This window comes from Helicoverpa zea, chromosome 25 (genome assembly GCF_022581195.2).
Source record: "Helicoverpa zea isolate HzStark_Cry1AcR chromosome 25, ilHelZeax1.1, whole genome shotgun sequence".
NCBI lineage: Eukaryota > Metazoa > Arthropoda > Insecta > Lepidoptera > Noctuidae > Helicoverpa > Helicoverpa zea.
The window spans coordinates 4,319,359-4,332,744 of record NC_061476.1 but is presented as its reverse complement, the minus strand read 5'-3'; the positions used below and the strand labels follow the sequence as shown (position 1 = coordinate 4,332,744).

The window sequence follows — 13,386 nt, the reverse complement described above, 5'->3', positions numbered from 1 at the left end:
TTTTGTTTCCTAAGTGAATGAAGTTCGGGTTTTTTCTATGTGCTGAATTACTCATTTCTTTTCTTTGGTTTTAATTTCATTTGCACTTGGATTTGACTAAGGATCTTAGTCAATGTTTGTAGTTCATGTTAATTGTCTGATTTTGTTTAAGAGGTTAAGTTGCGGTATTTTTATTGTTGTGTTTATTTTGACTTTCCATGTAAATCGTACCTGGGTTTCTCTGTTCTCTTGATGGATAGATTCTCTAGTCATGTAAAATAAACCTTCTTACTATGTGTTTAGGTACTATTAACTACCCTTTCTAGAATATTAAGAAAATGTATGTACCTATGTTCTGTTTTATAGATTCTGTTATATAGCGTCATTTTACTAGCTGATTCTTCCATACATTACATTACACAAATGACTCGCAAAAAAAACTGATTTTGCACCCAAAAATACTTCGTTTTCCTTGTGCGAACAAAACATCTTTTTGCGTTAATTCAACTGAAAAAACCGAAGTGCGTATTTATAGTAGTTTGCTTTTATTGTGAGTTGATCGATTTTGATACAGTAATTTGATTCGCTATAGGTGGTAGGCACGCTTCTGATAAGTTTTTTAATGTATATGAATTTAGACTATGCCATGTGTCATTGACGCTAATGCTTCCATAATGAAATATCATGTTATTGGCTCAATTTTTTTTTTTAATTATTAACTTACTTATAAGTTTGGGACGTTTTGCTATTTTTTGCCATTTTGATACTTGTTATGATCTGTTCCATTCTTAGGGCATAATTAATTTGCAATATCCAATGTATTTATGCCTGCAATGTTTTGTAAATTCATGGTGGAAAAACTGAAATTACATTTTGCTTCACGAGTACCAGAGAGATACCAATGAATATAAAGCTTAATAATAAGTAAAGAAGCAAAATGGAACTCACCTGAACTCCTGGCGTGTACATTATCAACAACCACAAACACTATTAACAAAATGATAGTTTTAATCCTACTAAAGCACCAACCACGTAAACTTTCACTCACTACACTAATTCTTTTCCTATTATTGTCATAACTATTACTGCTAATCCTCCCTTTTAACCCTCTTCTTTTATATCCTCTGTCTTCTAGAAGATATTTGAGGTCTTGTAGACTCTTCTTTTTTGTAGTGATCGGGTTTCCAGAGGGTTCTGGTATCGGGTCCAGGTTTGGATGATCAAACATGGTTGGTGTGGTTGGTTGTTTTCACAGTAATTGTTGTTGATTGTGGTCAAATTCCGGGTTCATCTTGGGTTTGCATCTGTAACAAGGAAATAAGTGTTATTAGTAAAATTAGTACTTAAGTTAAGTTTTACATAGACGATTAAAAATACAAGGAGATTTGTCTTTGTAGATAATTTGTAAAATGATGTAGTCGCGTCAATTTGCTACTTTATTGGGAACGAAAGATATCACAATATTTTTGCTAGAAAAGTCATCTTCTTCTTATCGAATGAGCTAGGTTTTAATCACCTTACAAGCCCTAGTAGTAACAGGCTATTTAAAAGCGACAGGATTTTTCGAAAGAGTTACCGTGACTTGATACACGAAGGGCTCCAGAATAAACATAGGTGTGAATCGGCGGTAATTTTGATAAATAATATATCTCACCTACCAAAAACATTGTCTTGTTCTTACATAGCTTGTACAGCAAAATTGCATAAAACAATGATTTTTATCTTAAGAAAGAAAAAACAAAGTCTGCATCATAAAATCAACTTACACATTGCTGCGTGTGGATAGTAAAAAACATTAATTGCAAAACCACGAGCTGAAAGTTACATCCACGTGTTCATTTGATACTTTATGTGCGCTCATCAAGTACATTATTATCTTGTACTAGCTTTGCATGAGATTCTTTCAGGATTAATGATTTACCTTAACATTCCTTTAACTTAGTTATTATTGGTGAGAAACCAATTAAATCCTTTGAGTAGTTTTTGAATTGATCAACAGTTACGTATCTTTTATATACTCCTTACTAATACCTACTTGTAAATGCGAAAGTACCTCTGTCTTTCGTAATTTCATACTGAAATAGTGAACAAATTATAGAATATAATAGTCTAGTTTAGAGCCTGAGAAAATATATAAGTAGGCTAGGTACTTTTTACCCGGTTGAGAGAAGTGGTTCTCCCAGAACGTATGCGAAACCGCGAGAGACTGATAATAGTATATGTAGTATGTATCGTATATAAATCGTGACGTATATGTAGTGTCCATGAAATCTAACGGCTGAATAAAGAAAGGCTGACTAGGCTTTCATCGATTTGAAGAATAGTCGCTTCTAAATGAAATTTCGCTAGATGACTCATCAAAAAGGTAACCACGGTGACTCACGTTTACCTACTCATCAATAATAAAGAAGATAATGAGAAAATTTTAACAAAAGACACTAGGTTAAGCGCAAGTCAACAGCATAAAACCTATGATGGATAGCATAAAAATATAAAAAGCACTTTACTACGAATTTAAAAGCTTTCGCACAATACCCACATACCCACCTATAATAAAATCTTTATCATATTAAGAAAATGCAGCAGTATTTTTATGTTCAATTTAACACAACTATTATAGCAGAAACTACATAAAATATGGTCTGCAAGACTATTAGACGAAGGCGCGATGATTGGTGATCCATTATTTTTTATAGGCCGCCATTTTCCAAAGCAACATGAAAACACCCACACGTAAACAGTTCACAAACACCTAAACAAAAACACTAACAACTTAATAGGGTAAATGCACCAACAATCGGCCGCCAATAAATTTCTTACACAAAATAAAAACAGGACAGAATTATTGGGACGAAAATAAGCACGAAACGGGAATGTTGCTGACAATCTAATAAGCAATTCATCAAGGGATGTGACAGTATGTGTTATCGCACGACGTAAGCCTGGTGAGGGGGGGGGGGAGGATGAAGCCAGGGGGGGGGGCGTATGCAGTGCAGCCACCTGCGGCCCAATGACGAAGATAAAGTCTGAGCAAGATGAACTTGTTTCTTAAAGCCGGATTAGCAACTGGACAAGTCTAGTCTTCCTAATGAGTGGGTTTACTCTTTGTCAAGTTTTTCGATAACGAAGGGATTATTTTTTTTCACGTCTCAGTCGAACTCTTGAACACGTTTCAGGAGGTACTAAATTGGATAAGATTCTGTTATTGCTTAGTTACAACGTGCTTACTTAGTGGAAAATTTGCGTCTGAGAAGTTTCTAAGTGAAGACTTGCTATTTATTGCCCTTTCCTATGTTCACGAAAGAGAGTGTCGAAGTGTTTGTACTTATATGGTATTCAATGATTTAGTACCATGTTTTCTAAAGCTGTAAATGTGCCTTTTAAGTTCAACATGTCCTCTAATACGGAAATTGAATGCCGCCGCCTGTAAACGTTTTGAACATTAAAGTTCAGTAACATATCTTCAAAACTATAAAACTCTGACGTTTAAGAGTTAAATATATGTACATCTATTTACATACATTCATTGAGATTTTGTGTGATTATAGTCCGTAGCAGTCAAAAATATATCAATTATTACAACTTAACTAACACCAACTAAGCTGGTTTCATTCTAAAGTTAGACCATAACAGAACCGACCACAAAACAAACAGCTCCCCTTCCATACTTAAATAACTATCGTCCATATATCTCTTGGCCAGTAAAACGTGAAATTCCGAACTGTTTACACACAAAACAATGCACAGCCGAACTGCAAGCCGGCTCAGGTGTGCCAATCCTGGTTCAAAGCTACCTCATTAATCTTCCTTGCCCTTGCCTAGCCAGTCCTGCGGTAACGGATAATGGAATACTACGGCACGGAAGGTATTCGAAAATTTTGGAAGCCATGATTGGTATTGGCGAAAAATATCCATTAGAAATTGTAGACGATAAAACAGGTATCCAAGATGAAGCAAATACTAGTAGTAAAACTCCTGGAAAAGATCATTAATCTAGTCTAGATAATGAAGCAGAAATACTAGATCTGTCGGTCGTATATTTAGAATCTGAGTCTTAATATCCTGCATAAGTTATGGTAAGTGAAACTATGATGCCCCTAAGCGAAGTTATTATCATTGCTTTCAATGTTACAGAATTGAAAGCCAACAAATTATCGCTGGGCTATTTAAGATATTGCCAACTCAAATCCGCCGCTGGCTTTGCCGTTCAGTCAGTAAATAAAACGAGCGTGATAATAACGACAACTGATCTTCATCTGCTTACAAAAATGTTCCTATCACTTAAGTTTATTAGATTAGCTTATTAGGACGATTGAACAAATATTTTGCAAAAAGTATTTCCAAACATAAAAAAGAATATTAAAAAGGATAATAACTACAAAAGGGTTGGAATAAGGGGTAATGTCATCATTACACACCATTACAGCAAAATAAAGAGAATAGCCGATCACGGGATCAATGAGGCAGAGACGAAAATAATTCTCACGTCTCAACGATATTTCTATGCTTAACGACGGGAGGAAATTCGTTCGGACTTGTCCGACAGGAGAGGTCCGTAGATCGTAACTGAAAATTGTTTTAGCCCCCCGGGACAAGCTAAAAGTTCAGGTGGACCCACCCTGAGATCTTTCACAGGTGCTATCATGAGTTATTGTCCAATTGTACACGTTTTATTAGAAAAGAGAATTTTATTGGTTTCGGTACGAGTTTTCTTCGATGCTCTTGGGAAGTTACTACGAGTTTATCAATTGCCTTTGTTTATTTTTTCCGTGCAGAAATAAAACTATCAGGATGATTTTTTGAATGGACGATGTAATAATTTAGGTGTGCGTTTTGCAGCATTTTAATTAAAAATATAATGAACATGTTACACAACTTTTTCATTCCAGCCAATAAAGTTGGTGAAAAATATATTTTCATAATTCTGTACTCCACCATCTGGGTTTGTTAGCTCGTTTGAATTTAAAATCATCACATTTTTCTCAACTTTAATTAAATTAAAATACAATGCAAAAATTTTAAATCCAGCTCAACGAGGTTGTTGCGGATCGAATTAAATTTGAATAAGTGGCTTCAGACAGGTCTGAAACGCTGAGAAGAAATATAAACAGTCATTTATCGTAACAATCCTGAGGTCCATTCCTCTTTAGCCCTCTGGAGGGAGGTTGAGCTCAGGTGCGGGGGTGAACGCTGCCCCCTCTTGACTGATTGTTTGTTTTGCCATTCCCGGTTTCACAGTTTGTTTTGTAAAGGAATTTGCAGTTGCAGCGGAGTCGGGACTAAAAACTCAACGGGTCATCAATTTTGGTGTAAGTGTTGCTAAGATGTCTCTGTTAAGGATTGTGGAAATTGTTTAGTGGTTAGAAACACTGTTGGACGGTTTTGGTGTTGTTTTGCTTGTTATCGTTGTTAAGTGGCTTAATGCGAGCTGCAACAATGCAAGGCATTTGTAAGTCCGGCACACAACCTTGTTGGAACCTGAGGCGGAAACTAAATATAGAGGTAGGACTTTACACAACTTTTTGCGTCAAAGATAAATTTTAACGATAAACCAGCTCAAGAAATAAAATACATGAAATAGCAAAAAACTTATATAGCAATAGGAAATGTAGCTCACATAAAAACGAATATTGAAGACAGCATAAAGAATATGGCTGCTCATTTTTCACGCATGCAATTAAACGTATTTAATAACAGTCTAGATGGTCAGTTATTCTTTAAAAGGAACGTTGGTTATGTCCCATCTAAATTTAGAAATGGCCTGAGTGGTATGGTCAGTGCATTCCTAAGTGTAGCGGCCGAAGGTTCTAGAGACAAGCGAGATTATATGATAGATCCCAGTCATTTTAAAGGCTCTGGTCATGAAGATTATGAGAAATTTAAACCAAGACAGACAAAATAGGTATGTTTGCAACAATCTAAAACAGATACTGCAATAAAGGGAAGTCTTGACAACATTAATACTAATAAAACTAAAAAAACCCTGTAGGTATCATAAATCTAAATTCCGACTTCAGCAAGTTTCATTCACTACCGTACAGTATTCACACCATCAAACCTTTTAGGTCAAGTATCTCTTTATCGTCAATCTATTTTAAAAGATCGCATCAGCGAAGTCTTTAAACCACACCCGATCTAACCAGCGTTCCAATGCAGGCGGGGTTAAAATTTCATAGCCTTAAACAGGTCGGGCCTACTCCTATTCTGTTTAAGCTTAGTAGGCACAAGTGCTTAAAAGAAATTGTCTATTTAAAGAGGAAGTTATTATTGCACAACCTGTATTAGAGAAATGGTGGCATGTAATATTTTATCAACTGTTTTTTCTTTATCGATTTGATGATCAAATACATTTTTGGTAGTCAGCTTTTCTTGTTCTTTTTCGTTATTGGTATTTATTTATGTTAGTGATAGTCAAGATTCGCTTATCTACTTCACAGTTTCCATTATATAAAACTTTTAAGTCTGTATCCGCGGATTCAATAAATGTCCTATTATAATATAAAACCTTCTCCTATATTTTACAATATGACAGCAACAAAATCAAATAGCACTCGAACAATTTCGTTAGAAATATTGGCATATTCAAGTTGGCAATATTAGGCGTTCGGTGGCATACTCCCGATTTCCCTAAGTGCGATAAGGATCTAGAATCTAGACCATTTCCCGTCCATTTCTGTACATCGGAGCTACGAAGGAAATAGACTACCGCGGTTTGAGTATTATATTCGGTTTCATGATTTAATGCTGAGATAACATCACGCTTATTTCCTAAGTTAGAATTATCAAGGGCTACTGCTGCTGACGAAAATATAGACCCATCGCGATCAATTCAGATCCCAGACTCAGACCAAGAGCAATGAGGTATGTCGATAAATTATTGTTACTGTGTTTAGTAGGTATTATAATAGGCATATTAATAATGGACTTGCACGATTATAGTAAGCATGGCTCATTAACGTAATTGGCACTATTAAATGTGATACATTATGATGCTGTTAGAATATTAAGTCTATAGAGTATGTTGTAAAAAAAATGGTAGAATTTGATTATCAAAGATATCACCAGAACTATCAGAGACGTCTATAATGAAATATTCAAAAGCCTAAAACGTACAGAATAATACTCATCGAACTATTTAGTAAGGTGAGACCCCCAGTTGTCGTCCTCGTAACTTCACGTCGACTACAATTTGGCGAATGCATTCACCACTGAATCGCCGTTCAACTATTGAAGGCGCTGTGAAAATTTCATACGCTAAGTGCCTGTTCGCGTGGTGTCTCGTTAAGGAAACTCTGCCACACGTTGGCCTTAACTCCCTTTTAGCATAAAAGGTCATAAGTTTAAAAGTGGCTTATAAACTTTCAAAGACATTGATTCTTAGTCTTAGGATTAAGTTGAGCTTAAGATCTAATCGTAATCCAAAATTGTTTTCTTTGGTATCAACATTTTAAGTTGCGACGCTGTCAACAGGTTCGAAGCAGAAAAGGCAAGTAAAATTTCTTAACTTATATTTTTTTAACAAATTGAAAGTATTCCTAATTTTAAAGGAGTTTTCCTAATATCATAAGTCTCCTTCAAAATTTCTAATCTCGTCTTATGTTAAAGCTTATCTTCAGAAGCCAGTGCGGTATCTTTAATTAGCACAGACAGATGTAGTTTATTCATCTCAGCTGAATGCATTTCTAGTGTTCGTATATCGACTAAAGCCTTCAGAGAATATGCAGTAATTTCAGAACTACCATTTATAAAGCTCTCAAGTGGTTTCTGACAGCATCTAAATCTGTTTATCTAGATAGAGAGTTATGATATATGCAGTAAAATGCTTCCACAAAGTCCAAATAAATCAAAACATTATAATTCGTAAATGTGCCATTAAATCCGAATATCAAATGAAATCGGTACTATAAATTATTTTTTCTCATTGAAATGAATTTTACCGGGACGTTATCGAGATTAAAACGGAATGAATCGGACCGGGTAGATTAATGACAGTCCTAGAGTGTAAGGTTCTCCGCTTACAGTTACCGTGGATGATAAGCATTATACATCAGCCGCTTTAAATATGGCCTCAACCTGCTTTTGGAATACAGCCCTTAATTCCTTCACACTAAGTGCAGATTCTCTTGCATTTCAAATTCTTTTATTACCTTTTCAACAGCTGAAGTTCATTATAAAGTGGACTCACATGACTTAGCTTTAAAGTTGACATTTGTGTTACTTGCATTATACTTTCCAATTTTTATACTGCATCTAGTACTCGCATATGCTTGATTTATAACCGTCTTTGAAATATTATCGTTAGTGTATTCATCAATCTAATTTTAGAGCGACTTTAAGTAGTTTTTATCTATATTGTGTTTGACCCTTGTTTTATCGAATCATTAAAATTTGTTTTAGATCCAGATAGTATTATTTATTACCCAAATAGTTAGACTTGAAATCCATTCATTCTTGAGTAAGTAAAGATTAAATAAGAACTATGATATCCATTTCGAAGACCACAAAAACATTAATTAGGTCAGTTGACCGAATTCTAAGCTAATTAATAAAGAAAAAGAAACAAAACACTATTCACATTCATAATGCCCACATTAAAACAAACCTTTTTAAGCTTAACAAATTCAACATTAACTACGAGCAAACGAAGAGAAAATAAAAGCTAGACTCATTAACGGTCGCAAAACTAATAGGTTTTGATGGGAAAGCGAGCAAAAACGCCAACGATCCCTGAGCTATAGTTGAGCATGATTTATAACAATGCCCTCTGTCGGTGGCAAGTGAATTGTAAAATGGAACACCTGACTAGACTTGTGTGATGACAATTGGTGATTTTCTTTTGTTTTGGTTATTGAATGAACTGTGTTTTAGTTTAGTCATTAGGTTTCTGTGAAGGGTGAATCATGTTGTGTTGTTACATGCATGTAAAGGTGGTGATATTTTTAAGCTAAGGAACGTTGAAGATTTTGTATAATTGGACATTCCTTTTGAAGAAATCATCTAAGTACGTTGTCACAAGGAACTATAGTAGAGTATGTAAGGCATAATGTTTAGTTAAGTTATGCTTTTATTACTTAAACGTAGTTAACCCTTAGAACGTATGCTTGCTTAGATGAGGCAACAAACCATAACAGAAAACAGAACAAATATCACACGAAACTAAAACTAAAAAATAACATCACAACGGCAAGCCGTAAACCACGAAAAATTTCATGGCACTGTGATAAAAACTTAAATTCATATTTCTGCATCACACTAAACCGCAGTTGTACTAAAACTTTATGCTACACGAACATACAAATAAACATAAACAATAAATTGTACGTATAGTAAAAACTGGTTCGGTGTGACGTGGAGAAATGCGGTGCTCGGGTGAAACACACCTGGGGCTGGACGGACAACAATTGTGCCGTTTAACTTAGCGCTGTTGGTCATTTGAGGAACGTTGACGGAAATGGGATTTGTGAAAATATAATCGACGTATTTAGTGTGGACGACAATTGGGACTTTTACCTTAGTGTTTTTGTAAAACATGCTAAAATATTTTGCAAGAAAAAATCAGTTACGTTACCTTTTTAATTTATATTTTGGTATTTATTTTCATGCAAATATAGGATTTCACTGATATTAAAGCAAAACTTTTAAATGAAGTAATTATGAATATATGAAAGACAAGTTAAATGAATCCCATTTTTACAAGAAAACAAAAATGACTTCGCAGAAACTATCGGAAAACTTAATAACATTGCCGGAAAAGGGACCAAAAATCTTCTTAAATCATAAAACGTCTACGTGGGCAAAACCGAAACCATACATAATATCTATGACTTACAAAAAATATATATGTATAGGAACTTCTTTCTAGAGAAATATTTGATTCATTTAAATATGTATAAAGCTGCCACATCAAACGGGTATCATTTTCTTCGGTGAAAGCATTACGCGGGTACAGTCGATATTTTGCGGGACTATAGGACCGCGGGACGGTTGAAAAACATTTGATTTTGGAAAAAGGTAATTTTCGATGCTGTTGTGGTATGTTTTTTCGATGCTGGTGTTTTTTTTTTTTATCGAAGGACGAATTTTAGAAAATATGTATTTTAGTGGTGGCTTCTGATGGTCAGGATTTTAATATAAAACTATCATGATGTTATTACAAAAAAGGCAAATAGACGTTTCGAATACTTACGAAATTTTCTTAAACACGTGACAAACATCTGTTTAACTTTTATCTAATGACACCGTCAAGATTCAGATGTTTTCATATAGGTAGTGTTTATTTATGATGACTTAAAAGCTACTTATTATCCTTTTTAGTTACAGATCCTTCATTGGACAAGTAGTAATAATTTTGTCATTGGTCGGATTGCATTAAAAAATAACGTTTACAGTCGTCAACTGAAAAAGACAGCCCACCCTCAAAACATGATCAGTATCCAAATACTTACTTATAAGTAAGTAAATCCCCAAGTTTTACAATCAACCAATATAGATGGGACAAACGACAAACTTCTATCGTAAGCTTTATAGGCAAATAAGCTTATGTACTCATCAAAGAGATTGTGTCGAACAGAACGACGAATTTTCTAACAATTCACTTCTATTGGTGAAGGATAAAAGAAATAATTTAGGTAGGTAGGTAAGTACATTATTTTTTTGTTACGAACAAAAATGGCGACGTACATTTTCTTCCGTTTATTGGTTTTGCAGGAAATTGTTCGGAGAAAAGCTAAGGGTATGTGAGGATCTTGTGAAATGATGATGTAGGCGTTTTTGACGTAACAAGTTTTGTATCTAATATTATATTGGAGGTATGTTTGATCTCTAACAGTTGGAAATCGTGTTATTAACAGGTAGGTATAGCAGTTAAAGTCGTCATACGTCATACTTCAACGCAATTACGAAAGTTATTTTTGTATCAAAAGTGCTTACAATACACCGTACTTAAGGCCGTTTCCAATATTCTCTGTCGATTTGGTTAGGTACTAAAGTAAGCATAACATTGCTAGTACAGTCAACTTCAGGTCAGTGGTAACAGTTTTATAGGAAAATCGTACTTATTACTATTGAATTAAGGTGCATGACAGTTACCACTGATGTGCAGTCTACCATACGAAGCTTATGTAAAAATCCTATCTTCAGTAACCAAATCAAAAGATAGATAAAAAATAGGAAACCGCCGTTAGATTAAACATGAAAAAAGAGTAGAAACGATTCAGCAAAGGTGAAAACAAACAGTTCCACGAACATACAAGTAAACTGAAGTTATGTATGCTTTTATATTGAAAAAACCGGCCAACTGCGAGTCGGAATACCGCACGAAGGGTTCCGTACCATTGTTTAGAAAATGAGCTAAAAAATCACGTTTGTTGTATGGGGGCCCCCATACAACAAACGTGATTTTTTTCCCCAAAATATTTATTTTATTCTAGTTTTCAGTATTTGTTGTTATAGCGGCAACAAAAATACATCAGCTGTGAAAATTGCAACTCTCTAACTATTATGGTTCATGAGATACAGCCTGGTGACAGACAGACGGACGGACGGACGGACGGACGGACAGACGGACGGACGGACGGACGGACAGATTAGCAAAAAAAATAGGGTCCCGTTTTACCCTCTGGGTACGGAACCCTAAAAACATGTCTGTTTGCGCATTCGGAGACACACATGAAGCATTGAATACGTATGTGTGTATGTTAAGTTTGTTTTTTTTTCTAGACAATGTTTGTCTGTTGGCATATTTGTTGAACAGTGTTAATAAAATCGTTGCATGTGAGAGCGATATGGTTAAATGAATTACACACGACTTTTTTGAATTTACATTGAATTTTACAAGGTTCGTATTTCGTCGGTAATAGTTGATGTAAATATAGATAATATTTTCAGTTTCTGAGAAACTTTTTATAATTAAAAAGAATAGTGCCAAAACATTACGTAAGCAATTTATTTGACTCCTAAGCATTATATTTAATGAAGACCAATGGCCGAATTAAAAACGCCCTCGAAAAGGACAAATGCTCAAATAAGACTTCGGATTATAAAGCCTGAGACCTAATTTACACTCTTAACACGTTTTTATATTCGTCAAAGAATAAGTAACGTAACAACACACTGCAAACTTTTAGTCGGCCGATAGTTTGTTTGAGCTCGTATATAAGTATGAAGATGAATGGTCCTACGCAGGTTCATCATCCTCCTCCCGACAATGTTGGGGTCGGCTTCCAGTCTAACAGGATGTCCTATCTGACCTCCTCAGACCTCCCAATTACCCGGGCAACCCAATAGACGGGGTATGACGTTAGACGAATGGTCCTACGCAAGATCAGGTATTTATATGTTTAAGATCCACTGAAAACGTAGATTGGAATCAAGATAGGTACTCTTTAAAAAACAATTGCCAAACCATCGGGTCAACTATCGGCCGACTATTTCGTCTGCAGTGCGTGGCTACTGTAAGTCTAGCAAAGATGTAAATTTTTGAGTTACAGCTTTATCTTAACGGGCCTAATTCAAAAAGCTGCATCTGAGAATAAGTGCCAGACATATTAATCTAGAATTTTAAACCTAAATCTTTATTATACGGATTAAACTGAGTGTTTTTTAAGATAACTCTGATGCCGATCAAGAAGCTTTAGTTAAGAATAATATTTATTACGATTTTGATGAATCAGGACAAAAAGCCATTTTAATAAATAAAAAAGACTTTCTTATAATATGACCCCGTGTATATTGCTTAAAATTACATAGTTCTGTCTGAATAATACGCAATCTTATCAAATACTTAGTCAAAGCTATAACTTACTTCTTACTTAAAACAATACTATAGTATGAAAAACCGAGCAAAAGTTAAAAGTATTGTTTACTAAAAAAAACTTCCTCGAATACACACCAAACCAAACACAACTGAACTGTACTCTTTTAAACCTTTTGTTAACCATTTCAATACGACTCACAAATCACTATTTCAAAAATTCAACCAGCACTCTTATTTAGGAGCTACAATTGAAATTCTCTCGCAAAACTTTTGCAGCACCTATATTCCTTGAAAACTGAACATATATAGGTAGAATAGGTACGTCCTTTTCCAGTATTTCTTGAAAACTGAACACACTCGCGTTATCTGAGTGTAATGTATGCGCATCCCAGTTGCACTAGGAATTTATTTCAGTTTGCTTTTATTTATTGAGAATCGTTTGCAGGTAAGGCTCCTAATACTGGAATTTCCGAGCAAGTAATTTACGTTCCGTATTCATTACGATCTTTGTACGATTTTGTAGTGTGCGCAAATTATGCCGCTTTGTTTCAATCGGTTTGCAGTTTGTTTTCAATTTGGGACCGACCTATTTAGTTTTGAGTCGTTTTTAGGGTTCCGTACCTCGAAAGGAAAAAACGGAACCCTTATAGGAT

At 34.9% G+C, this 13,386-nt stretch overlaps 1 protein-coding gene across 8 annotated transcripts in view; it reads right to left on the bottom strand.

Moving 5' to 3' along the window:
- The window catches only part of LOC124642564 (latrophilin Cirl), a 301,465-nt gene that overhangs the window by 129,927 nt on the left and 158,152 nt on the right, over positions 1-13,386 (bottom strand). For all 8 annotated transcript variants that reach the window (XM_047181001.1, XM_047181002.1, XM_047181003.1 and 5 more), the window contains one exon: positions 928-1,283. In XM_047181001.1, coding sequence (XP_047036957.1) covers positions 928-1,207 — 280 coding nt within the window. In that variant the 5' untranslated portion in view covers positions 1,208-1,283. The remainder of the gene's footprint in view (positions 1-927; positions 1,284-13,386) is intronic.